This window comes from Urtica dioica, chromosome 4, assembly GCF_054948205.1.
Source record: "Urtica dioica subsp. dioica isolate 48M chromosome 4, U.dioica_male_clone48M_v1_H2, whole genome shotgun sequence".
Lineage (NCBI taxonomy): Eukaryota > Viridiplantae > Streptophyta > Magnoliopsida > Rosales > Urticaceae > Urtica > Urtica dioica.
The window spans coordinates 16,598,071-16,625,261 of NC_142759.1; the positions used below are offsets into that span (position 1 = coordinate 16,598,071).

At 36.9% G+C, this 27,191-nt stretch overlaps 2 protein-coding genes and 1 long non-coding RNA gene across 4 annotated transcripts; 1 reads left to right on the forward strand and 2 right to left on the reverse strand.

The window, feature by feature from the left end:
• Positions 1–3,037: 3,037 nt before the first annotated feature.
• Positions 3,038–4,321, reverse strand: LOC149400881 (uncharacterized). The gene is made up of 4 exons (XM_089613501.1): positions 4,255–4,321; positions 4,093–4,185; positions 3,926–4,027; positions 3,038–3,843 (listed from the first exon to the last, which is right to left on the reverse strand). The coding sequence occupies exons 2-4, from the start codon at positions 4,150–4,152 to the stop codon at positions 3,277–3,279; spliced, it is 729 nt and encodes a 242-aa protein (XP_089469627.1). The 5' UTR covers positions 4,153–4,185; positions 4,255–4,321; the 3' UTR covers positions 3,038–3,276.
• A 9,529-nt stretch (positions 4,322–13,850) lies between these two features.
• Positions 13,851–15,272, forward strand: LOC149400882 (Late embryogenesis abundant (LEA) hydroxyproline-rich glycoprotein family). The gene is made up of 3 exons (XM_089613306.1): positions 13,851–14,440; positions 14,539–14,610; positions 14,838–15,272. Exons 1-3 carry the CDS (start codon positions 13,892–13,894, stop codon positions 14,838–14,840), a joined length of 624 nt encoding a protein of 207 aa, XP_089469432.1. The 5' UTR covers positions 13,851–13,891; the 3' UTR covers positions 14,841–15,272.
• Positions 15,273–15,467: 195 nt separating this feature from the next.
• LOC149400883 (uncharacterized) lies at positions 15,468–16,554 on the reverse strand. Of its 2 annotated transcripts, none has more exons than XR_016296728.1 (2): positions 15,950–16,554; positions 15,468–15,554 (listed from the first exon to the last, which is right to left on the reverse strand). It is a non-coding gene; the product is annotated as an uncharacterized LOC149400883 (long non-coding RNA). The 2 variants fall into 2 exon arrangements; XR_016296727.1 differs by having other exon boundaries at positions 15,468–15,634.
• Between the last annotated feature and the right edge of the window lie 10,637 nt (positions 16,555–27,191).

Here is a 27,191-nt window from a genome sequence, read left to right on the forward strand (position 1 = left end):
AGCTCGGTTGAGTTCATCTTTTTGCTTACGTAAACAAAGATAATTCAGTTATATGTTGTAATAAAAACGATATACATAAATAAATGGATAGGAATAGAGAAATTGCCTCAACTATCATCATTTGATAATTTTTTCAAATTTCCCACCAAAAACTTAATTTGACCATATATATTAGTAAACCATTTGTACAAATACAATTTTACCCTCAACATAAATGTCAACAATTGACATCTATTGTTGATATCTGTGAGTTTTGAGTTATCTGTTTGTTGGTATATATGTCAACAATCGACATATATCTCAACAATTGACATAAATTATTGAGAGTAAAATTGTATTTGTACAAGTGATTTAGTAGTATTTTTGATTAAATTAATTTTTTTTATGGAAGATCGAAAAAACTTATCAAACGACGGTAGTTTTGGCAATTTCTCATTGGAATATCTATTATTTTATTCAAATTATTGCTCTTAAATTATCAATATCATAGCCACAAAGAACAAGAGTCGACAGTGTAATAATAGGTATAGGCAATCGGTACCATACATTGGGAACCTAACCAAAACATGATTTGTGAGTCTTCGAAGGAGAGGATAGAGATATAGTCATATAGAGATGTAGCGAACAGCATATGGGTCGTTATAGTATGGACAAAAACTAACACATGCAATAGATCAAAGCAGGTACTCACTTTAATAAATATATGTATACACTAAATTTAGTAGGGGGTACGTGCGACAATCTAATTATTTAGAGTAGCATGTATAAGAAAAAAAAATCATGATCATTTTATGCTAAAACTATATGTTAATTAAAATTAGGGTTAAAAGTTTAAATTTTGAAAATTTGGGAGACTTGTGTATGTTACAGTATAAATGCACACATCGAAAGGAAAATATGAGAACAAATTAAAAAAAAAAAAAATTTGAAGTCAATTTAAGAAAAATAGAGAGAAAGATCATAAGATCGTATAGTCCTCACATGCATTTGGTGGAGCCAATAGAGACGAGGGATCCTATTTCGAGAAAATGAAATCTTAATTTTGGTTATAAATTTATCATCCAAGTTTTTTTTTTTTTTTTTTTTCATATTTTTGTTTATCAAATTTTCTTAAATCAAAACAACATAAAAAAAAACTAAAAATAAGAAGTTACAATAACTTCTCATTTTTTTCATTTCCACTTTTTTGGATTTCAAACGTGTACCATAAAACAGCTCAAATCTAATCTCAATAACTCATTTTCAGATATAAAAAAAAAAAAAAAAAATTGATATTTGCTCAACTCTGTGCTGACCTCACACTTTTACTTTTATATATATTTTTCGAGACTTTTTATAACACCCAAAAATACAAATAAGTATATCATCTTCCAGCAAAGAAGAATAAGATCTCAAAATAAATATGATTCAAAATTAGAATCCGATGGATGCACATTGTGTGTAAACTCTCGACAAACGGGAGATAGAACACACTAAACTTCGACCTACTCAATGACTCTTTCATAATACTTTTCGAGGACGATGGATGAACAATAACGCTCGAGGACCACCAACAATGGAGAAAAGGTGTTAGGATTCGACGCACAAATCTTACCTACATCATAAAATGAAATCGCAAATAACAAAATTAGCACACACAGATTTATAATGGTTCACTTTCAATGCGAAAATTACGTCCATTTTGCCAATGCAAATTCTCATTAAAATCCAAATCGGAAGAAAATGTGTTTACAACTCTCTTGCACTCACAAAAGAACATCGGCGCATATGGTATTTATAAGAAACACATTAGGGCTAACAGCTTGAAATTCCCAAAATACCATTAACTAATAACACTTCCAATATAATCCGCAAATCATCGTCGTAAGGTATTCAGTCGTCACCTCAACCCCGATTAAACTCCACACCTTTAACAAAAAGGCATACTTTGGTGAGGATAATATCTACCCTATAAAATCATACCAATAATTATTAAACACGATGAAAAAATTATTAAAAAAATGCATATGCTGAAATTACCCATATATATAATTATATTACAATAGGAAACGACATCACTCCCTTTAAGGATTTTAAATTAGAAAAAAAATATTTTTATATAAAACGATAGACACTAGTCAATGTAAAACCGATATTTAACATCTTCTGCCAACGTTTTCTCTTCCTAATTGATATATATATATATATATATATATATATATATATATATATATATATATATATATATATATATATATATATATATATATATATATATATAGACACACACACACACACGATAGACAATATATTTACCATCTCATTGGTGGTCATATATACAAACTACAAAAAAGAGAGGGTTGGCATATATTCTCCATCATTTTGGGTCATTGGGAATACTAAATATATATATTTTCTTCTAATATAAAAAAATGGCTTCCCACGGTGGTGGTGGTCTCGCAGTCTCCACGGCTTCCCCGAAAAGCGGGGCCAGCGAAGCTCCGGCAAAAACAGGGAAAGGGCAGTATTGTCTTTGCTCACCAACGTCACACCAAGGCTCGTTCCGGTGCCGATTTCACCGCTCAAAGTCATCGGCCAATAATTGGCCCATGAAGCGCTCCAACTCCATGCCACCCAACAACTCTCACCTTTCCCCCAAATAACTTCACTCTCTATGTAATTACATGCATGCTTTAATTAAAATACATTCATATACTCATCTTGCCTCTTCTCTCTTTCACGCCCCTTCTAAATAAAAGCTCCACTTAAAAAAAAACAAGGTATGTGTTGTGTTGGATGGTTTTTTACTTTTCACTAGGACAAAAGACGTTATCCGGTGCGACGGATGTCGCACCCAATGCCTCAAATGTCGCACCTAATGGTTTATTAGGTGCGACAATAGGTGCGACACTGTCGCACCTGATAACCCGTCGCAGAAGGTATTGGGTGCGACATGTCGCACCGAATAGGTACCCCATTAGGTGCGACATTTTCAGGTGCGACTAATCGCACCTAATGCCCAAGTTATTTTCCTGCCAAATTTTGTAGAATTGGCGGGTAATGGCATATCGGGTGCGACATGTCGCACCTGAAAGTTTTCGCGCCATGGTATTCGGTGCGACAATGTCGCACCCAATACGTTTGTTTAATTAAAAAAAAATACAAAATTAAAAAAAGTAAATTAACAAAATAATATTAATTAAACAAAATTCTAAATGAATTAGAAATAATATTCTAAAAATAGAATTCTTAATTAAAAATACAAATTCTTTACAAAAAACGAAAAAAAATTAATTCCTATTTTTTTTTCTTATAAAACTTATCGATAGTAGAATTTCCTCTGCCGAATAAGTTGCCAGAACTTCGAGAACCGCTTCCTCGTCCTCGTCCACCGCTGCCTGACGCGCTGCCGCTCGTTCCGCCGCTTCCGTAAGGACGATCTCGCAAGTAATCCATAGAACCTGGCGTGGAACCTGGCGTGGAACCTGGCGTCTGCTGATCCGTCCCACCTGGTTGCGATGCAGGCGGAGGTTGAGGAGTCGTGGGAGGCTGGTTGTGCTGCTGGCTGAGGAAGGCGATCTGTTGCCGCATCAGTTGCAGCTCGGCTTGTTGGGCATCCATCTGAGCTCGCATCTCGGCAACCAATGGATCGGTCTGAGATGACGAACTTGACGAGCCTCCATCTAGCGTTTGGGCAACACCCAACGATGACCTTGGGATCGAAGGCCCTAAACCGACTTCCCAGTCTCTGCGCACTCCCAAAACATCGCGCATCGCGTACATCTCCGCATCTTCTTGGGAGATCACGATGTTTTGCTCCTCCGCTTGCCGCAAAATATCTATCGTCTGGGCGGTGACTTGATCCTTCAAAATAAAACCACAAAAAACTTATAAGATAAGAAGAAATAAAGTAATTAAATATAGTAAATAAAAAAAATTAACTTACGTATTGCGTCTTCGCGAAGTCCGTCGTCCACGATCCCTTAGCGTCCTGGTGTTTTTCTAACCATATCGCTAAAGCCGAGCCTATACTCCCATCTTCTCTTCGCTGTAATTTTTCAACATTAAAATATGAATCACATATATATTACATATTAATTTTAAGAGACTTACGTTCCTCGAGCGATGACCAAAAAAACTAAGCGAGCCTTGCCTCGCCTTCGTCTTCTTCATCTTCGAATTTTCCCGGTTGCGGAGAGATTTCGCCTGCAAGACATAAATACGTGAAGTTTAATTTTAAGAAATTCGAATAATCATCGGAAGTTCAACTCATACCTTATGCTCTGGCGAGTCGAACACCTCTATTGCTTTCAACCAGGCTTCCTGGTTGTAGCCATCGGGAGTTTCACTTTTAGCGAGGTCCTTACTCCCGCAAAATGTCTTGAAGAAGAGCTGCGACAACCTCGACTTCTGGCCACGACGCATCCTCTTCGCATCGCGAATGATAGCCATATCAATCTCGTTGCGAATAGGATCTGCAGGCACAAGCTCGCCACTCTCGGGATGTGCATAAACGAAGTTATACTCGTTATGAATCGAGTTCATAAGAGCCGCCACACTCTGCGCAGGCACATGATTCCAGTCTGGGAGGTCGACTGGAATGGTACTCTTGATCAGGTTTCCTAATCGGTTTTGGAACGTCCCGATCAACGGATTTTGCTCCCTGACGTCTTGGTAGAACGCCTGCGCATTCTGATCGTAGCGAACTGTGTTCGCTCCAGGGGTCCCAACACGAGCTCTCGCAGAAACGACGCCAGTCGTTGGTCCCCGCTTCTTCCTCGGCATCTGCGGGGGGTCATGCTCTCCTCCTGATGGGTCCTGACCTGAAGTAGACATCCTGCAAAATGAATTGTAGTTAGTATTTTTAATTACTATGTAATTACTATTCGACGACTACGGTTATTACATGGTGTTAGTCATTCATCGTTGTCACTCGATGTAATGTTAGTATCGACATCAACATCGTCTCCCTCAAAAACGGCAAGCGTCTCATCTTCTTCATCCACTTCTTCATCATCTTCAACGACATTAACAAGCTCGGCCGTAGCAGTTTCGTGTCGATGATTAAGACGGTCGATATTTGACAATTCTATTGTCAATGGAATCGATGCTGAAGTGGTCGGATCAACTTCAGGAATGTCCCATATCCCACGTTGATTGCATTCCTGAACGATTTCCCATTCGCGACCCTTAACGAGATCTTGGATGTAAAACACTTGTTTCGCTTGAGTCGCGAGTATAAACGGCTCTTCTGTAAACCACTCTTTGGCGGTATACGAACTCGTTGCTCCGGTGGTCTTATCAACGTGCACTATACGTCCTGCATTGTACTTGTCACCATACCATATGCATTTGAACAGTACGACACGACAGTTATGTGTATAGTTCAGCACGATTACGTCTTCCATTCGACCGTAAAAGTTGAAGTCGTTCAGGGGCACACAAACACCGCTATTCTGGGTGATTCGTTGGTTATCACGACGACGAGTGATGAACTTCACGCCATTCACAAAGCAACTCGGATACTGATGAGCAATTTGCATAGATCCCGTAGACAACGCGTAAAGTTCTTCAGACACGTCGAAACCACTAACTTTCATGTCATAAATCTGGAATATACAAATTAAGATGATGTCATTAGCAATTTTAGTAGCAATTTTTCGCAAATGAATCCTTTCGGTTTACCTTTTTCGCAAACCAAATTTTGAATTCTTTTCTGTGCATTGCTTCGAGATCAGAATCTGCAGTTCCCGCTTCAGAGTTATTTTGTATAAGTTCCAAATGCTCACTGTTAACATTACGTAATTAGATGTAAATCAATGAGCTAGATTATGTACATATTTAAATGAAAGAATCCCTTACATCAAATACGGATCGATTTCTGGACAATTGGTAATAATGTACCACTCCGCCTTCTCTTTTTGGTCGTCGTCTAAAACTATCGGCTTCATCATCCCGTAAGGCACACAGTTTTCAGATCGAAAAACACTAAGTTCCCGCACTTGAACTTCATCGACAGTTTTCTTATCTTCGAGATACCTTGCAACAAATGTCAATGCCTCTTCTACAACGTACGCTTCCGCAATGGAGCCTTCGGGTCTAGCTCTATTTCTGACAAATTGTTTTAACGTTCCAAGGTATCTCTCAATTGGGTACATCCATCGCATATGCACCGGACCGCCACACAACGCTTCATCTGGTAGATGAATTGTCACGTGAACCATGATCGTGAAAAAAGCTGGCGGAAATATCATCTCAAGCTTACACAATATCTCAATGATTGAATCTTGCGCTTTTTCGAGATCGTCCACTCTCAGGGTTCTAGAACTGATCAACTTGAAAAAGTTGCAGAGCTCTGAGATCGTCTCTTGTATCGGTTTTGGCACAAAAGGGCGAATACCATCAGCCAACAGCCTCTGCATGATCACGTGACAATCGTGCGACTTCAAACCTGTGAGTTTCCCGTCAGCAGTTACATTTTTCTTCAAATTTCCAGCGAGCCCGTCTGGGAATTTAACAGATTGAAGGAACTCGGTAAACCGGTGTCTCTGCTCAAGCGTTAACGTGTACGCTGCTGGCGGTTTGTACCACCCATTCCTTTGTTGTCTCAAGTGCAGAGAAGACTTGATTTTCAAGTCCATCAAGTCAAATCTCGACTTCTCCGTATCGTAGTTCTTCTTTTCCAAGCTGAGCATCGTCCCGAGAAGATTCTCGCACACGTTCTTCTCTATATGCATGACGTCCATGTTGTGCTTCAACTCCAATTCTGACCAGTAAGACAACTTATAAAAGATGCTCTTTTTGGTCCAATTCAATTCGCACTCAGCACGTTTTCGTTTACCGATATTCTTGCCGGTTTTCGTGGAAGACACACTAGTCAACTGATCGAGTATGTCTTGCGCAGTCAACTTGACAGGTTTCAGGCGCTTCTCGTGACGATTTACGTAGTGATCAGTGCTTTTCCTCAATCGGTGAGGCGTAGGCAAGAATCGACGATGGTCATAGTAGACAATCCTGTTTCTGATTTTCATAGATGGCGTCTCAATGTTGCACGTGGGGCAAGCAAGATACCCTTGGCCACTCCATCCCGACAAATACGATCGAGCCGGAAAGTCGTTTATCGTCCATAGAAGCGCGGCACGCAACCGAAACACTTCATCGTTCGCCCCGTCTCGCACTTGGAATCCATTATCCCACAATTCTTTCAGCTCTTCAACTAGTGGTTCTAAAAATACGTCCATGTCTTTTCCAGGTGAGCTCGGTCCAGGTATCAAAAGCGTTAGCATCAAGTACTCTTTTTTCATGCACAACCAAGGTGGCAAGTTGTACGCAGTTAGTACCACGGGCCACATACTATACGCTAGACTCATTTCCCCAAACGGGTTGAACCCATCAGAAGCTAGTCCCAGACGTACGTTACGAGGCTCTGCAGCGAAATTTGGGTGTCTCTCATCTAGATTCTTCCACGTCGAACTATCTGCCGGATGTCGCAAAACGCCTTCTTCTTTGACGCGATCTCGTTCATGCCACTGCATCTCAAGCGACGTGTGTCGAGAAGCGTACAATCGCTTCAATCGATCTTTCAAGGGAAAGTATCGTAATATCTTTTGTGATACATTCTTCCCCGTTGGCTTCCATCTGCTCTCATTGCAAATTGGGCACACTTCAGCTTTCTCGAGATCTTTTCGAAATAACACACAATTGTTGATGCACGCGTCAATCATATCGTATCCCATGCCGAAACGCTTCAGCTTCGCCTTTGCCTCGTAGTGTTTTTCCGGAATTCGATTACCAATTGGGTGAGACTTCCTCAAGAGCTGCAACAATTCTGTAAACGACTTGTTCGTCCAATGGTTCGTGACTTTGATGTGCATCAACGAAACCAAGAACGACAAAGACGAAAACTCTTTGCACCCAGGGTACAATTCTGCTTCCAACTCAGCGAACAAATCTTCCACCTGCTCATCTGCACGCACTTCACTCGGAGTCGGATCCGTAAAATCGTCGAAGTCCTCGTGATCCATTAGATCATGGAGAGCATCGTGCAATCCACCGACTCCTCTTTGGTTAGTCTCGCTGGCAGCTTCTATCATTCGACGTTCGCCGTGATGATACCATTCGGTGTATCCCGGAGTAAACCCCTTGTTCAAAAGGTGATTCTTTACGACCCCGATGTCCAGACATCTCACGTTATTGCAAGACTTACAAGGACAACGATAATGACCGTTTTCGTTCGGGAGTCTGCTTGCAACGCGGATAAACTCGTTAACCCCTGTTTTATATTGCAAACTCAACCGATTGTTCTCGGTAATCCAGTCCCTACTTGGATTTGACATTCTTCTGAATGAGACAGGAAATTGGGGGATAAAACTGAATCGTTAGAATTCATTTTGTAGGATTGAATTATTAGGAAATTGAGAGGTAAAATTGAGAGTGAATCGTTAATATTTGAAATTTAGAGTGAATTATTATGAAATTGAGAGTGATGAATTGTTAGGAAATTGATAGTGGATCGTTAATATTTGAAAGATTCGAGAGCGAATTTGTAAGAATGAAAGAGAAATTGTGATTGACATGTATTAATTTTGAAAAGTGGTTAGAATTCGTTAATATATACAAATTCACTACTGATTTCATTAACGAGTTAACCAATTTCGACAAATTAGTTAATTCGTTAAAATATATTATCAAAAGAGTTAATTTTCTTGAGATATACGTTTTATTCTACCGAAAATTCGGCAGAGTTTCCCCTAAAATATTGACTAACCAAAATCTGCAATTAAAACAAAAACACATATATAACCAACCAAGACTATCTTATTAACATACTAAATACTAAATTGAACCAAGACTATCTTATTAACATACTAAATACTTAAACAAATCATGTTACAATTACATTAAATTACACTAAACACGTTACTAATTAATTTAATATATTAACTTAATTAATCTAATCTATCATATTACACATTATTAAAAAAAATTGACTATTACTATATGCTACTATTTTCATCAAAGTTCTATTATCATTTAATCTAACATGTTACTATTTTCATATATATTACTAATTAATCTATACGAAATAATCTAAAAATATTAAATAATCTATAAATATTAATAATTACAAATACCTAACGTTTTTCCGAGGCGACGACGAGGCACTGAGACGACGGGGCTACGAGTGACCAAGCTACGGCGATGGCTGGGCCGAGGGTGGGCCGGGAGCTGGTCTATAGCCCTTCAAGAAGTTCTCTGCAAAAAAAAAAAGAAGAAAAGGAAAAAAAAAAGATTAGTTGTGTGACCGATTGACAAGGCATTGAAATATCTAACGTGTTTTACGTACGTCCGATAATTCCGATCTCTTCTTCACCTGGTTGCACTGCCAAACAGAATCCCACTTGTACTCCCTGCACCGAAGAGAGAGTGAGACAGAGAGAGAGAGAGAGAGAGAGTGAGACAGAGAGAGAGAGAGACAGAGAGAGAGAGAGAGTGTGAGGCTTACCTGGAGGACGGCGCCGGGAATAGAGGCGGGGCTGGTCCGCCGGAGACGAGCGTCGGGCTGGAGGCGGGGCTGGTGGCGCCGGGGACGAGCGTCGGGCGCTGGAGGCGGGGCTGGTGGCGCCGGGGACGAGCGTCGGTCGGGCTGGAGGCGGGGCTGGTGGCGCCGGGGACGAGCGTCGGTCGGGCTGGAGGCGGGGCTGGTGGCGCCGGGGACGAGCGTCGGAGAGAGAGAGAGAGAAGAGAGAGTTAGAGAGAGAGAGAGAGAGAGAGAGTGTGAGGCTTACCTGGAGGACGGCGCCGGGAATGGAGGCGGGGCTGGTCCGCCGGAGACGAGCGTCGGGCTGGAGGCGGGGCTGGTGGCGCCGGGGACGAGCGTCGGGCGCTGGAGGCGGGGCTGGTGGCGCCGGGGACGAGCGTCGGTCGGGCTGGAGGCGGGGCTGGTGGCGCCGGGGACGAGCGTCGGAGAGAGAGAGAGAGAAGAGAGAGTTAGAGAGTGAGAGAGTGAGGTTGGGCGAAGAAGAAGACGCTCGGGTATATAAATACCCTAAAACTATTAGGTGCGACATTGTCGCACCTAATAGTCATAAAAGTCGCACCTAATATGACTATTAGGTGCGACACCGTCGCACCCAATGTGAAATTCCAGAACCCAAAACATTCGGGGGGAACTTCTGACCGTTTTAAATTTTTTAACCCATTAGGTGCGACACCTGTCGCACCCAATGATATTAGGTGCGACATATGTCGCACCTAATAGTATCCGGTGCGACAATTTCATATCAGGTGCGACAAAGTCGCACCGGATAGCCATAAACATCAGCGAAATTTTTAGGCGCATGGAAGACTATTAGGTGCGACATGTCGCACCTAATATGTTCTTAGGTGCGACATTTAGGTGCGACATGTCGCACCTAATACCCTTCCGCACCCAATATGTTAATTTGTAGTAGTGTTTGAGCTTTTTTTTTTTTAATGATATATTGTGTGTTTCTTTGAATATTGAGCTTGATTTTATGTTGTACTTATGAATTAGATATATTAAGATATTTGGTATGCATGTCCTTTGAATTATTCAGGTGCTAATTAAACTATAGCTTTTAATTTATTGTTTTTCTTTTGTTATTTATCTCATATACGGTACTATTATTGTATGTGTTACGTACTAATATACGATATTACAATATCTGTAACTGTTCCTCCGACGTCATATATATATATATATATATATATATATATATATATATTTTTTTTTTTTTTTTTGAAGGCCCGACGGCACATATATTGTAAGGCTAGCCATGCTTAACTTTGTTCTGTGTGGTTTCTTTCATTCTTTCTTGCTTCTTTTTTCCTTTCTTTAATTAGAATATGTATAGATTATGGCGTAATTTTAAGTCTAAGACCAATTATCTGGATCAAAGAAAAATCCACAATTTATCATTGGAGTTGTATAATCTTATTCACTTCCTCCTCTTCATGTAATATGAAATCTACATCCGTTTCTAAAACTATATGTGTGGACAGTGGACACATTTGTAATAATTGTTTTTTTTATGGACTATAACGGAACATCTTAGATGAGATTTATAAGGACTGTATTATTTTAGTAACTTTTTTCTCTATCAAATCGGCTGTGGACTAGATCATATTTGTTAATTGTTTTTTAGTTATGTCTTTTTTTTAAATATTTTTTTATTAAAATGAAAAAGGAAAGATAAAGGTCGTAGTGGCCCAAAAATAATGTCAGTCTCACGATGTAATACTAATAAGTGGAATATCTAGGTTTACAAGATACAACGAGATAGTTACGTGTGAATTACAAGAATATATATCACTCGTTGTGTGAATATATGGTTCAAAATCAATATATTTTCGGATTTACGTGACCGGCTTGGTATATAATTCTCTTTTCATCCACCCATACGACTTTTTGTTCAACTCTATTTTAAGAAATTATCAAATTTGTCGCTAATTTCATAATATTTTTTCACTTTTTATAAAAAAAAACTAATTTGGTCTAAAATGTCACAATCTATGTCAACAATGTTGACATCTATTTTTACCCTTCATTATTAGATGTCAACATTGTTTATATAGATGTCAACATTGTTGATATAAATGTCAACAATATTGTTAACATATGATATTTTGGGTCAAATTAATCTTTTGGTGGAAAATGAGAAAATGTTATGAAATTGGTGACAAATGGAACAATATATATATATATATATATATATATATATATATATATATATATATATATATATATATATTTCATTCTCCAAATTGAAGCATCCTATTTTACATCGTTAGATTTTGGTCAATTCATTAAGGAAAAACAAAACAAATTCATAACACTCATGAGTGAACAAAAACCTCCTCAATTCTCAAACTAATTTCGATACCTGTAACTCAATTACTGTAATTTTGAATTTCAAAATAATACTTCATTAAACTAAGCTATAAATTTTGTGGTCATGAAACGGTTAAATTAGATCATTTGGCAGGATCATAAAATATTAAAGTGAAAATATTATAAAAATCAATTAGTTTGACTAAATAACGCAATAATAATTTGGGTATATTATGTGACATAATTCTAATTGGAAAAAGAATTAATAACTAATTAATTGCGCCAAAAAAATTAATTTTTCTTTTTATTCATGTTCTGAAAACAATTATTTTTTTTTATATAAAATGTATTACCTCAAACACATATTTTATAATCTAAAATAAAAGGACTAGCTAGCTATTTAGTCCAATTATTATTATAATTAAGTAAATAGTCAAACTCATTAATCAACAATATTATATTCTCATTATGCCCCTAAATGGCCAGACCCCGATTTGTCGTTCCAAGCCACACAACAAATCACACTCCCTCGTCGTCTAATCTCGACGGGAACCACAAAAGCATCGATGACTTCGCTTCCAACGAAACCCCATATGTCGTGAGCCAACTAACAAAACTGCGAATGGAGGAGATCACAAGGCTCGACACCGAAAAACGTCTTCAAGTACGAACAATGACGATGTAGTTGTTTTTCTCCAACGAAGTCGTTTTGGGAAAAGCAACGGTCTCGGACGGGATGGTCGGATTGAGGTCATCTAATGAGGCTCCGATTTCTGCGGTGGTGATGTGGAATGTTCCCAATTCCAGAGGGGGATCGTCACAGTTAATACGCAAAATTGGACTTGTGACCTTCGAACGATCGGATCGGCGCAACCGCGGGACTCGCTGATGTTCGAAATCGTTTTCAAAAGAGATTCATCACATTAATCATATTAATTGTGCCGCCAAACTAGAATTTGAAGCCTCATTTTACCAGTTCTTCTTTATTGCGACCGTCGTCTATGATCGGCGATTCGGCGTGCAAAATGAATTCGTCGCTGCTCAAAAATCGAATGGCCTCAGCGAGATAGCAGCGAGGATCCTCGTCGTCGACGAAGATTTCGTCTTCGACGATGATTTCATCTTCGTTGTCCTCGGCGTCGATCACGGCTATTGTTATTAACAACGATTGCAAATAACCGCCACTGGACGAATCTAGAAAGTCGATCAATTATGAACAGTGTCGTTCTTGACGGAGTCGGTATCGTGACTGATTTTTGAAACCTTTGATATGGCGATCAGAACTGATGACAGAGAGACGATGGGCAGCGAAGATCATTTTCATCATTGTGAAGATTAGTTTAATCATGTCGAATATTTTTGCTGGCGGTGAAGATCGGGCTCAAAGAAGAGAGCATATTATTGTACGGGAAAATGTTGGCGGTGGTTTTGTTATGTTTATGGGTGAATTTGGGGATTTTTTTTTTTTTTTTTTTACAGAAATTATAATCAAAATTGAATATTTCCCCAAGTGGATAATTTAGTTATTATTTTACTCTCTCCCCATGAATAGGCTACATATTACCAAATATCAAAATAAAATAGAACCGTCATAAAATTTTAGTAACTATTTGCGCCAAAAAGTCAGATCAAAATTCATATTATTCTGGTTGTAAATTCACACTTCTATTCGATAAAGAAAAAATTGTACAAAATAACCATTTGAAACTTATTGATTAACAAAATAGCCAAAGTTTCAACTTTTCAGCAAAGTAACCAAATTTACATTTTAAAAATTTTTATGACAGGTAGGATTAAAATTATTGACGATTATTATAAACAATTTATCACTTTCAAAAAAATTAATCTTGAGATCAAATTTTTTTTTGAAATCAGATTGCTACACATTTTGGTTATTTCACTCATTTAAGACAAACTTGGACTATTTTACAAATTCATAACTTTAAATCGACTATTCAGTTACATCATCCACAATAAATTGTAAAGCACTTTTTTTTTTAATACGACAGTATTTGATGCTATAAGAGCGTTTAGTTTAGTGTTCAGCAACACAAAACAATGACGCCCAAAAACGACTACGTTTTGTACACACCTCTGCCTTCGTCCCACCCCCAAACCCTGGTCGCCCTCCCTTTCTACCGCCCTACACGGCGGTGCCATCTCCGCCGCTATCTCATCCCCGCAATTACCGTTATCCTCCTTTTCGCCGTCATCTTCCTTCTCTTCCCCTCCGACCCGACTCTCCGACTCGCGCGAATCCACCTCAACCGCGTCAAGGTCAACACCTCGCCAGGGCTAACCCTAGACCTCTCATTTTCTCTTACTCTCAAAGTCCTTAATCGCGATTTCTTCTCCCTCGATTACAAATCCCTCGCCGTCTCCGTCGCCTATCGCGGCAGAGAGCTCGGCGTCGTCGCTTCCTCCGGCGGTCGGATTAGGGCTAGAGGATCGTCCTTTGTCAACGCGACTCTCGACATTGATGGATTCGAGGTCGTTCACGACGCGTTTTATCTGATCCAGGATTTGGCGAGAGGTACGGTTCCGTTTGACGCGGATTCCGAGGTTAATGGAGAGTTAGGGTTTTTCCTCTTCAGAATCCCGATCAAGGTAATACCTTCGAATCACGAGTCGTAATCAGTCTTGGTTCGGAGATTGTTACGCTTTGAAATTGAGAATTTTTCTGTAATCTTTGTTCTACTTCTCAGGCCAGAGTATCGTGTGAGGTCTATGTAAATACAAACAATCAGAGTATAGTCCGTCAAGATTGCTATCCCAAAGTAAGAATTCATCTATACGATGCGATTTTTTCATGATTCAACCTCTTATAGTTAAAGGCATACAAAAAACCAAAAGATAATGCAGAGAGTTTGTTGATAGCCAAACTCTGTATAGTTTCTTGTACTGGAAGTTACTGTGCGGTTACTTTCAAAAGTAATTTTATCATTTTCCCTCGGTCTGAAACTCAAGCTAACCCATTTCGGTTTTATCGATTGTTGTTTTGCAGTGAGAACGAAGAGAAACTAATCAATGAATTCATTGTAGCACATTCTGTGGTGTTTGTGAACTCTCAAAATTTGTCGGTTTAATTATCAGTATCTCGAATTTCTGAACTGCTGAACTATATATTATTACTACTCTTGTAACCTAAATACCTACTCTTTTTTTCACCTCTCTGTTTGATTCCGAGACGAAAAAAGCATAGCTGTATAGAAATTTAACTCTTGTTCGAAAAAAAAAGAGTCCAATCGTTTATTGCATGTGGATATTGTTGTTCAAGAATTTGATATGTTCATTTATATGGTTGTTCATCAGTGCTTTTTTAAAAGCGCTCTTATAGGATTCTTTGCCCTTTTGAAAAAGTTACCCCAAAGTAAAAAAAGAAAATACAATTTGGAACTTGTAACATGCAAAGCAAAAGGGATTGACTTGTGCCTTTTAATTCACCAGACAAGATAGTACATCACAGGTGATCCAATTTAACTTGATTTGTCCTGTGTCTTTTCACATACACTTACTTGATTGATTATTGATATACCTAAAATGGGGATTGATTAAAACATCACTGGCGATCCTGAAAGTGGTTGGTGAATCACAATCAATTCTTCCAAATTTCATACTCTTTTGCGTTTTCCCGTTTCTTCATACTTGTCTAGTTTCCTTCGAATCAGTCACCATCAATTGTGTGCGGTTTTCGTTTTCATCTTCATAGCCGTCTAACCCTCTTGAATTCTCGTAGGAAGAAAAATCGAGTAAAAACAAAACCAAATAACATCCAGTTATAACGTTGTATGGAATTGGTCGCTGTAAAAATCCAATCAACAATTAAAAATTAAAAAGAAAAAAAAATAGAAATTCATAGGTTTAGGAAAAAGAGCAAGATTTGTTTTTTTTTTTTTTTTACTTGTATGCAACACAAAGAAACAATTATAATTAACAACGTATATGACGCGCTTACACACACACACAGAGTAAGCCAACAGAAAAGACAGCTTCTGAAACATAAACACTTATTTGTTTTTGCGTTTCTTTTTTGTACACACTTTCTCTCCTAATTACTCAGACGTGGATGGTGATTGGCTCTTCTTATAACTCTCCCGCCACCCCACGCGTACTCACCGTGATGCTGTCTGCACCGGAACGAACCCGGATGCTGCGTCGGCGAGCAAAGACAGTATTGCTTCACCGTCGTCTCTCCGCCGGCGCCTCCGTCTTCTCCGGAAACATGCACGGCCTCCGGCGCCGCCGCCACCGTGTCTGCCTGTAACGCCTGCCATCTCCGGCGAAGGGCCAAGTCTCTTGGGCTGGTTAAAGCCGAACCCGAGCAACACATATTTCTTTAGCTTTGCTTCTTCTTCTTGTTTGTGATTGTGCCTTGATTTGTATAGAGGAGTGTGGTGTCAAAAAGGAAGGTATATAAGCGAACACATTATATAGGGAAAGGAAGAGGGGTAGGCAAAGTAAAGCGATTATAACTTTTCGATCAGGGAGGGTTTTGATATTCCTTCTCGCAAAGGGGTTTGCTTTTTTATATAATTTTATAGAGGAAGGAATTGCTTTTTTTGTTTTTTTTCTTTTTTCTTTTGCGGATGGATTTAACTTAGAGAGAGAGAAGCATTTAGTTTTGTTGTGTATGTGTGTTTTTCCTGCTTTGGTCGTTAAGCTGACGAGATTTCTGTGGGCAATGAGCCAAACGCGCCTACACATGTCCACAATTTTGGAATATATGCACATTGATATGCATGTATGTGTGTATATATATTGGAAAATAAGCTTTGGCATGATAAAGTTAAGGTAGGGATGTTACTAGGTTTAGGCCCACCACGATTCCCAATGAGGATTAGATGCGTCCTTCCGCTTTGCCACGTCACTCTGATTCCTCCACGTGGCTATCTGGCGGTGGTTCCGAATTGAGACTTGGTGATCCACTTGTCCCATTGTTAGTTGCACCGTGGGAAGTCCTTTTTCATTTTTCTTTTTTCCTCGTTTTATAAAAGGGTGATGTATAGCTAAATAATCCATTTAGAGTTATGAATTTTCATAACAGTCAAAGTTTTTCTTAATTTAGTGAAATAGTCAAAATGTGCAACAATTTGGTTTAAAAAAAAAATTGACCTCAAGATTAATTTTTTTGAACCTGATAAATTGTTTATAATAATAGTAAAAAAAATTATTTTTAGTTGTCAAAATAATTTTGAAAACGTAAATTTGGTTACTTTAGTGAAAAGTTGAAACTTTGACTATTTTGTTAATCAAAGCTATTTTGTACGATTTTTCCTAAATAAAATTATAGAAGTATTATCAAAATTCAAATACATACTGTGGTAGGCCAAAGCTAAACAAGAATGGACGAGCCTAGCCATTATATCTTAGTTTGTTAGACTAAATTTGGGTTAAACCTGAGCCTGCGGAATAAAACAGAATCAGAGTTATATCATGGTATGATACGGAATTCTGTTAAGAGTATTGTCAGGAACGTACAGTTCCATGATCATCTACTACTATTTACGAATTTTTAAATTTTTTTTTCCGGTTGTTAAGAGTAATTTTTATTTTTTTTATTTTTTTTTTATTATCCATGGACAACATTGGAATCAACTGTATTGTTCAGATAGAAATATGAACATTTAGGCTATTTGGAATCGGAATTTTTATTAGGAATGACAACGTGTACGGATCAATCGGATCTACTTATATGTTGTATGATAAAATGGACTCGTTATTTAGATCCGTTTACCTGAATCTTTAGGCGGACTGTGTGATATATATACCCATCAGATAAATGGCTATAAAAGTGTTGGATATATTACCCATTTATCCATTTTAATTAATTTTTATAATTATATATAATAATAATGAGAATGTTGGTCAAGTGGTAAAAAAATATATATATATATAGTCACGGGAATTCTAAAGGTCCATATTTATTTGTAATTTAATTTGACACTGGGAAGAAAAAATCAGTATAGAGTTTATATAGACTATATAGTTGTTCAAACCTTTATCCCCATTCTCTCACGATTTTTTCGAGTTCCTTTCTTGGGTTTTGTGAAGTAAATAAAACAAATTATCTTAATCATCTACAAAGTTGCAGATATACTTCAAGATTTTCGGATAACATTTCGTATTTTTAATTTCAACAACGGTGCATGTTACTTATCTTGATCCCTGATTTCATGTCATTACCATATCCATATTTACATCAAAAGCCATCGCAGGAATCAGGATAGCATTTTACATTATTAAACTATAACACAAAAAAAAAAAAAAAAAAAAAAAAAAAAAAAAAAAAAAAATTGACATAACGAAGTGACATTTTTATTTATTTTGTCAAGTCCAATAATTCCAACATATTTTCGAAGATCGTTAGAATCTGTTCCTTGAAAAGAAATATTGATAGAAATATTTCAGCGTTTTAATAATCTCTCTGAACATCACGGCTAGACATCTTTATTCGGTCACGGATGCAATTACATATGTTAAAAATAAGACACTGACAAATTAAAACACAGTAATATATCATAAATTGGATATGTGTTTGATGATCGTGGTAAACATAGAGTGCGAAATGCATGAACATGTGGGTTATATAGAGACGAAGCGAAGCTCATCCCTCGGCACTTTCGGTACGTAGAGATAAATAAGATACAGACAAAAGAAAAAGATGACAAAAAGCTTATCCTACAGTCTTCGACTACATCGATTATTTGGATTTTTCATGAATAGTAAATGCCATATAGATCGGTATAATATATAATATATAATATATGGAGAAGATATAGAATTTGGATTTGCTCCTTCACCGAATGGCTATACATTCCGGCTTGTTTTTTAATTTTCTTTTTTAATAAATTCAGTTGATCATATCACACAACTCTGATTTTGTTTTTTTATACTATTATTTGTTATGCCACAACAAATACCCTATGATTTTATTAGCCAAAATTAAAATAAAATCTAGGGATTAGTGTCAGCTCGGTGAGTTGGAAGTTTGGCCATTTAAAGAGAATTTACTATAAGTAATTGTTTGGCTTATTTATGTAAATATTTGAGTTAATTTACTCATTAATCTAAAATTTAAGAGCAAATTATTATATTTTGTAGTCAAAGATATATGATCGATTATTTATTTTTTAAAGTCGCACTTAATATGAATAAAAGTGCTAAGAAAATTACCATAAATTGATTCTGTAGTGGAATAGAAAGAGGGAGATGGAAATGGAAAAAAAAAATCTCATGTAGGTAGAAAAATCTCTCTGTAAAATTTATATAAAATTACATTGACTAAAAGTTCGGGTCTCCAAAAAGTGACCCGGCTCTCTAAAAGTAACCCAATATATAAATGGAGTATGATGTACAATTCCATCTCCACCACATGTGCCACCACCGTTCAGAAGAGTGGGCCGGGCCGGGCCGACCTAGGTTGGATTGGTGACATTTTTTTTTGTAGGAATTAGAAAGTTAATATAATCATACATTTAAATGATCCGTTAAACATAAACTTAAAAAAAAAAAAAAAAAAATTCGGGTTTTGATAACAAATATCAAAAGCTCAACTGAATTTGCATAATTCAAACAAAGTTAATATAATCATACATTTAAATGATCCGTTAAACATAAACTTAAAAAAAAAAAAAAAAAATCGGGTTTTGATAACAAATATCAAAAGCTCAACTGAATTTGCATAATTCAAACCATTAAGGGACTCAATATAAGATATACTCAAATATCAGTAAGACTCTAAATGTATTTTCGAATAAAAATAGAGGACAAAATACTAAATAATTAATTAAAAAAAATTGTAAACATCAAGAAAGATAAATTTTTACAATTTAATAACACTGTTTTCACGATAAAAACTTTAGACTCACTACTCTTATGATTAGTTTAAAAAATAACTATGGCATGAAATTTTCACATAAAAAGAAAATTAACCATTGATTTATTCACTTATCATAGCACCTGCAATTCACATTATGTTTACATTTTACGTTTATAATTAGATTCTTTTATTGTAAAGATTTCTGGCATAGATCCTAGTTATGCCCTTCTTGTTCCGCTCAGTATAATTAGTTCTTATTGACTAAATTGTTGCGATTTTTGCATTAACATATAAATAAAAGAATTATAATTTAAAGAAAGATATAACCAACTTAGTCATTTGAAACATACCAATTTTATTTTAGTCAATGTTTTGATAATAAAAAAATTAAAAAAGAAAAACTTAAAAAATAAAAAAAATAATTAATTTTCTAAATAGTAGGATCTGCTAATTAGTTAAAAAAAAAAAAGTGGGATAAATACAGATGTTTTCAGTTTCATACGCTTAAATACATATTTTTTTTTTGTGACAAAATTATCTAATGTTGGGTTTTGTTGCACCGTTACTACTTTTTCATTTTTTTAACAGAAGTACACATGTCACAATCCTGTGTGGACGTGATTTTATATAAAAAAAATAAGTAAAATAAATCAGAAAAAAAAAATCAAAAAATCAAAAGATATTCCGACGCTTCCTTTGTAACTTCGGATTTTCTTCTCCGTCCTCTTTGTATCCTTCTCCGTCCTCTTCCTCATATTCATCTTCATCCTCGCATTCAGGTCGCAATCCTCGTAAACTTCATACCCGTCTTCCATTTCTTGATACGCTTCCTCTCTATTTATTTTTATATTTTTTTTAGAAAAAGAAAACCAGTTTTATAAACCTCAAGGGATTTAAATTAAATTAGTTTCCAGGAGAAGAACAGTATAGCGAGGATGATTTACAAACCAAGTCGTAAAGGGCTGAGAGACAACATTTAACTTAGCAAGATGGTTGTTACAACATTTCCATCTCTTTTAACAAAAGAAATAGAAAACTCATTACTGTAACAAATTTCCAACATGTCTGCAACGTGAATTCCTTCTGCATTTCTGATACAATCTCCAACTCCGATAGTTTGACCAAGCGATCGCTGGCGAGATCCGCCATAGACGCCATCGATCGATTCATCGCCACAATAGAGCTTCGACGAAGACCGAGCCCGAAAGGCATAGAGCCCAAACAATCGGTGGCGAGATTTTCCATACACGTCAATCGACTCATCGCCACCACTCGGCACTCCGCCATAAACGTTCTTTTCCTCTAGATCAATTTTAGATTCTTTTTTTTACTCAATTTGTTTTCTTTTCTGATTTTTATTTGATTTTTTTTATTAAACATGTTAAATAAAATCACGTCATAAGATAGGATTGACACATGTGTATTTCTGTTAAAAAAATAACGGTAAATTAGTAATAGTGCAACTAAAACTTAACACTAGGTAAGTTTTCCGCGAAAAATATATATTTAAGTGTATAAAACGATAAATATCATATATATATATACATATATTGTCATTTCTTCTTAAAAAATCATTCATTTTTCCATTCAAATTCAAAGGACCAAATGTCGGCGACCTATTTGTCGCATGCTTCGCCGTTTGGGTCCATATTATAATTCAGCATGAAAATAAATAGTCTCTTATGTTTCATAGATCGTTTACATTTTTTTTAGAAGTGATATTATTGGATAACATAACATGATATACTATATCTGTGCAAGCGTATTTGGCACTATTGACCAATAATACATAATTTTGCAGCCTAAAAAGTACGAACTCAATACTTCTCAATCGAAATATGTGTGAGATTATCACTGGACCAAATCAGCTACATCTTTTACACATTCACTAGTAAGATCGAATTTATATTAGTAGTGGGAAAGGAACACGCTTTTATCATTAACTAATGTAAATAGCTTTATGCATGATACTAAACACTTATTATATGACTATTAATGATATTGTGTTTGGTTCAAGTTTGCAGAAGTAGGTTGAGCAATTTTTTGAACAACTGCAAAGAGAATTCAAGATGAGCATGGTTGGGAAATGTCTTATTTCCTAGGTCTTCAAGTCAAGCAGAAATAAGATGGCATATCCATTTGATAGAGCAAATATGTTAAGAACTTGGTGAAGAAATTCAATCCTGGGAAATCTGCTAACAAGAGAACTTCTATTGTTATTCAAATCAAGGTCACCAAAGATTAAGATGGTGTTTTTGTTGATCATACTCTCTATAGAAGTATGATTGGAAGTTTCTTGTATCTTATGCTAGCATACCAAACATCTCTTATTCAATGGGAGTGTATGCTATATATCAAGCAAATCTCAAGGAAAGCCATCTGGCGAATGTCAAGAGAATAACCAAGTGTATGTGTATCACAATTAATTATGGCATCTGGTAAACCAAAGGCACTTGTGCAACTCTAGTGGATTATTACGATCAAGATTGGGCTGGCAACACTGAAGATCGTAAGAGTACATCTAGAAGATGTTTTTTTTCTTGGGAAATAACTTAGTTTCCTGGTTTAGTAAGAAACAAAATAGCTTATATCGCTCTCTCTACAGCTGAAGCAGAGTACATAACAGCAGGAAGTAGCTATGCTCAGATGTTGTGGATGAAACAGATGTTGTTAAAGTACGCAGTTAAACAAGATGTCATCCCTCTATATTGTGATAACATGAGTGGTATTAGTATATCGAAGAATCTAGTCCAGCACTCGAGAACTAAGCACATTAATAATATACACCACTTCATCAGAGATTTGGTGGAGAAAAAGGTGATTAAATTGAAGCACGTGGCCACAGATAAGAAATTTACTGATATTTTCACCAAGCCCATTGATAACACTCAATTTGAAACACTTAGATCCTCGTTGGGTTTTTGTGTAATTGAGAATTAATTTTCTCAGTTTCTTGTCCGTCAATCTGCGCCTTTAAGTCTCAGACTTATGATTGACGTTGATTCAATGGGGAATGAATTTCTACATTGGTTCTCCAAAGGAAGTTATTTTTTGATTTGTATTTAGACGGCTTTTGACGAGTTAGTTGGTCTTAATATGATTTGATTAAGGCTGAGATTGTTGACACGTGTACTGATCATGAAGAGTGTCATTAAACCGTTTTCGCTTCTTGAGAATAGTATTCATTCCCCTCATTGCCTTGTTCGATACTTTTGCTCTCTTACTCAATAAAAATCTCAGAAAACCCTTGTTCGTCTCTCATAAAAATTCCTCTAAGTCCATGTGTTTTATGCTTATTTATAAGAAAATGGTGGTTACTCGCGCTCATAATCTTGTTGCTGTTTATGGATGTGGTACCGTTGGGGTTGGTTCGTTGTCGTAGCCGGTTGATTCCCTCTGAACATGATTACCGATGTCGCGAGTTTGGAGAATGTCGCGAAAGGTCCTCATATAGCTCAACAGGAAGTAGAAGGATATGGTTCTGGTCTCAATTAGGTATGCCCTAATCTTGATGTTTCTCTTGGTGTTGTTGGAGATGTAGTCTCTGAACGTGTAATGGGTTCAAATGACAATGTTGTTTTGGCTGACCAGGCACATGCAACACGGGGGGATGAGATTCTGTCAATTCCTAACCCTAGTGAAGCAGTTGTACCTCCATTGAAGACCTACACCAAGAAGAAGAAGAAGTTTTTGACCAAGAAGTCTTTGCCCAGGAAGAAGATGTCTGAACAAGTGATTCCTATTATTCATGCACCCTCTACCGAAGAGGAATTTGTTGCAGAAGAAGGTGGTCCTGTGTCTGAACCAGTCAATGTGGTTCAACCCTTTGTTGGAGATGAACTCTCTGAGAATGTCATTGTGCCGGTTCCTATGACTCGGGATGAAGATGTTGGTGCTCAACCAGAGAATTGTGCCGAAGAAGGTTTCCCTGAACCTATTCTCTCATAACTTCTCAACAAAAGTCACAGTGATGCTGAAGCTTTGAAGAAGAAGGCTTCCCAGAAGAAGTCCTTGAAGACCTCATCCAAGAGGAAGTCTCTTGAAGAAGACGTATCTAAGAAGAATGTTGTTGATGAAGAAGAGACTGAAAGTGATGAGGAGCCACATATGAGATAGAGAGATTACCCATCTCGAAATAAGAAAGGCATTGCTGACAAGAAGAAGAAGGTTGAATAAGTTCATGCTTCTGTGGGTAAAAAAGTGCCTGATCCTTCTCAGAAAAAAAGGAGTCATTCGAAGAAAAAGAGTGCTAGTTTGTTAGGTTTTTATAAGAATGGTGTTTGATTTTCCTCTAAGTCATTTTCTGAAAAGTGGGATATTTTTCTAAAGAGATATGTGATTAATGAGAAGATCATGCCTGAAGAGAAGTACACAGTTCCAAAGATTGTGAATCCGTTGAAGGAGGTAAATCTATTTCCCACTGTTACTTATTCCAAGAAGTATTCTGTTCAACTGGTTAGAGAGGTAATTGATGATATGCCAGAGAATTTTGGAGATCCATCTAGCTCAGTCTATGAAACCCTTATGGTCAGAGGAAATAAGGTGCCCATCAATCATTGGGCCATTAATGGTTTCTATTGTACAAATGTTGTTGAAGACTTTCAGGGGAAGCTATACTTTGACTGTCTTCTGACGAAAAAGGATAGGTCGTGTTGGGTAAATCAAAATCTGCCTTATACATATACGACCACTAAGTATTCATAGCTTTTGGTATTGCTATCAAGAATTGGTTCCCATATCTCCACAAGGGAGCAGTTAGCAAGTTTATGGGTCAAATTTTGTACGACGTTGGCCACAAAGGAAAATTTGACATTGGTCAAATCATTTTTTTTTTATCAAATTGCTGCACATGGTCCTTCTGAAAAAGTCAACAATCCTATTGGTTTCCCTTCTTCGATCTATGAGTTGGTGATTGCTCAGCATCGTTGGCTTAAGGCATCTGATGATGCTTTGTGTGGAGAGCCTCTTCACTTCAATGCTGATCTTAAGTTATTTACTGGGATGCACACCAATGACATATGGGGAGTGTTTGTTGCTCAAGATGTTCAAGGAGATGTTCAACCATCTTCCTCCTGTGTAGGTTCAACATCTTCTGTTTCTTCTGCAATGAGGCAGAAATTATCAGGTTCAATGAGTCTAACATCAAGGAGAAGACTGCAGAGATCAAGAAGCTGACAGTATCGAGGTTGAACCTGACTACACTCATTTGCGACATCAAGTACCCGGTTGAAGATGTCTTGCTGAAGATGAAGTCCAAGAAGAAGAAGTCCCCGCTGCATAGAATATTGTATTCTTTTCTTTTCTTTTCTTTACTTTTCAGTATTTTAAGCATCTTCTGGTACTCAACCTATATTCCTTTATTTCATTTGCTTGTCTTTTTGTGGAAAAAATGAGGAGTATTTTGGTTGAGTGCTAGCTTTATTTGATGGGTTGTAAAGCTAGATTTTAACCATGCTTTATTTTGAATTGCTTGAACATGATGATATTTGGTTATCGTTTTTGCTCGAAGTGCTCAGCGTAGTATCTGTTTGTTTTACCAAAAATGCCAAGAGGGAGATTGTTAGATATTCTGTGACATGGGTTGTTTAGCAAAACCATTTGTGTTAAAGTTGTTCGAGCAAAGCTGCAAGAAGATATTCAAGACCCGGGTTATTTGTTCTACAATGTTCTCTCGCGCAAGATAAAACTGGAAACTTCCCGTTTTTAGTTTAGCATATATTGGGTATATATTATCGGATATTTGGTTTCAGATTGAACGTCAATGAGTCAATTCATAATCTGATTATTGTGGTCCTATAATTACTCTTTGCATTGTATCTTTTGATGCATGAATCTTAGTAATGTACCAATGAGAGAGTGATACATGCTAATGCGTTTTTTAACAATATTGAAATTACTTCACGTGATTAAGATGGTTGTTCAACTAGAGTGTAGAACAACTTGTTGAACAATTGATTGCTTTTAATAGTTTTAATCAAGATGATAAACAAAGAAAACAATCAAGCTGAAAGCAAGTAGGACACATGAGAATTGATAACCATGTTCAGTATAAACAACCTACTCAGGGGTTGATATGTCCGGGTGCAAACAATCCACTATAATCAATCGTTAAAGAAATATAAATATTAAGTTTGACAAAACTCCATTTTGCAAACATCGTCGTCTTTGATCTCTCCAATGGATGTAGATCTTACCCCCCCCCCCCCCCCCCCCCCCCCCCCCCCCCCCCTTCAGATTAGAGACTCCATCTCTATGTTTTACCCAATCTTCTCCCAAAGATTATCAAATACGTCACGTCAAGGCAAACATACGCACTCACAAACTCTGATCAAAGAATGACTCAGAAAATTGCAAGCACCAATAGCTAGTTGTTGATGAAGATCTCCAGAGTAGAGAGATTAGCTAAATATATAAAGCGGCGTGATTTTCCAAACGAAAGAGACAATGGCTAATTCGACCCCAAAATAATTCTTACGGTGAAAGAGAGTTTAGCGAGAGTTCCGTGAGGCATGAACTCAGCGACGAGCAATCTCTCGTCACCTTCGCAGCAACATCCGATCAAATTCTCCATTGCTCGCTTCTATGACCCTCCCTCCACGAATCTCGCTACTTTCGAATCAGTGCCCGAATTTCAATCCATATAAATTCTCAAATTAAATTAAAAAAAATCGATACATAGAGTGATCAGAATCAAATTAAAGATGCTCAGTGGATTTTGACTGAAAGAACTCTTCTTTACGTCTTTCCTCTTCGCCACGCCTGAATCAGATCTGATGGGTTTTTATTTTGTTTTATGTGAACATGTAATTTTCAATTTTGGGAGACAATTGTCAAACATAGACAGGTATAAATGACTCTTGATGAACAAACGTCGAAATTTGATTAGTAGGAGAACAAAACACACGTCTAACGTAAGAGAAAAAAAATATAAACAGGTGCACCAATTTCATTGGCTAATCCTTATGAACAGTAAAAATTATATCTATTTATTATATTAAAGGAGATATATATATATATATATATATATATATATATTCATATTGCAACTAAATGCATTAATTTATTTTGATATGAACATACTAAACTTATATAGTCTTCTAAGTGTTTAGCTCAATAGTAAAATAAAATTAATAAATTTATAATATAATCAATAATTATTTAAATTTAACGAAATAATTAAATGTATAAAACATGCGAGAGATATTGGACGTCAATAAATTTATATATAACGGTAGATAATTGTTAACGTTGTTCTTAGATCAACACTTATAACCATACGTGATTCAGTTTAGGACCAGACCCTATGACCGCACGTAGGTTGAGATGTGGTTAAGTTTTCTATTATTGTCGTCCTTGTCTCACTAGAAAGAGTATTCTGGTTCCTCGTCGCCTCGTCAATAATTGGTCTTCGCGCTCTTCGTATTCTTCATGCTCGTCATGTTATTCGCGTCGCGTGTATTCTTCATGTTCTCCACATTCTTTGTGCTCATTGTGTTTTCCACATTTTTTGTGTTCTAGTTCGTCGTGTTCTTCATTTTT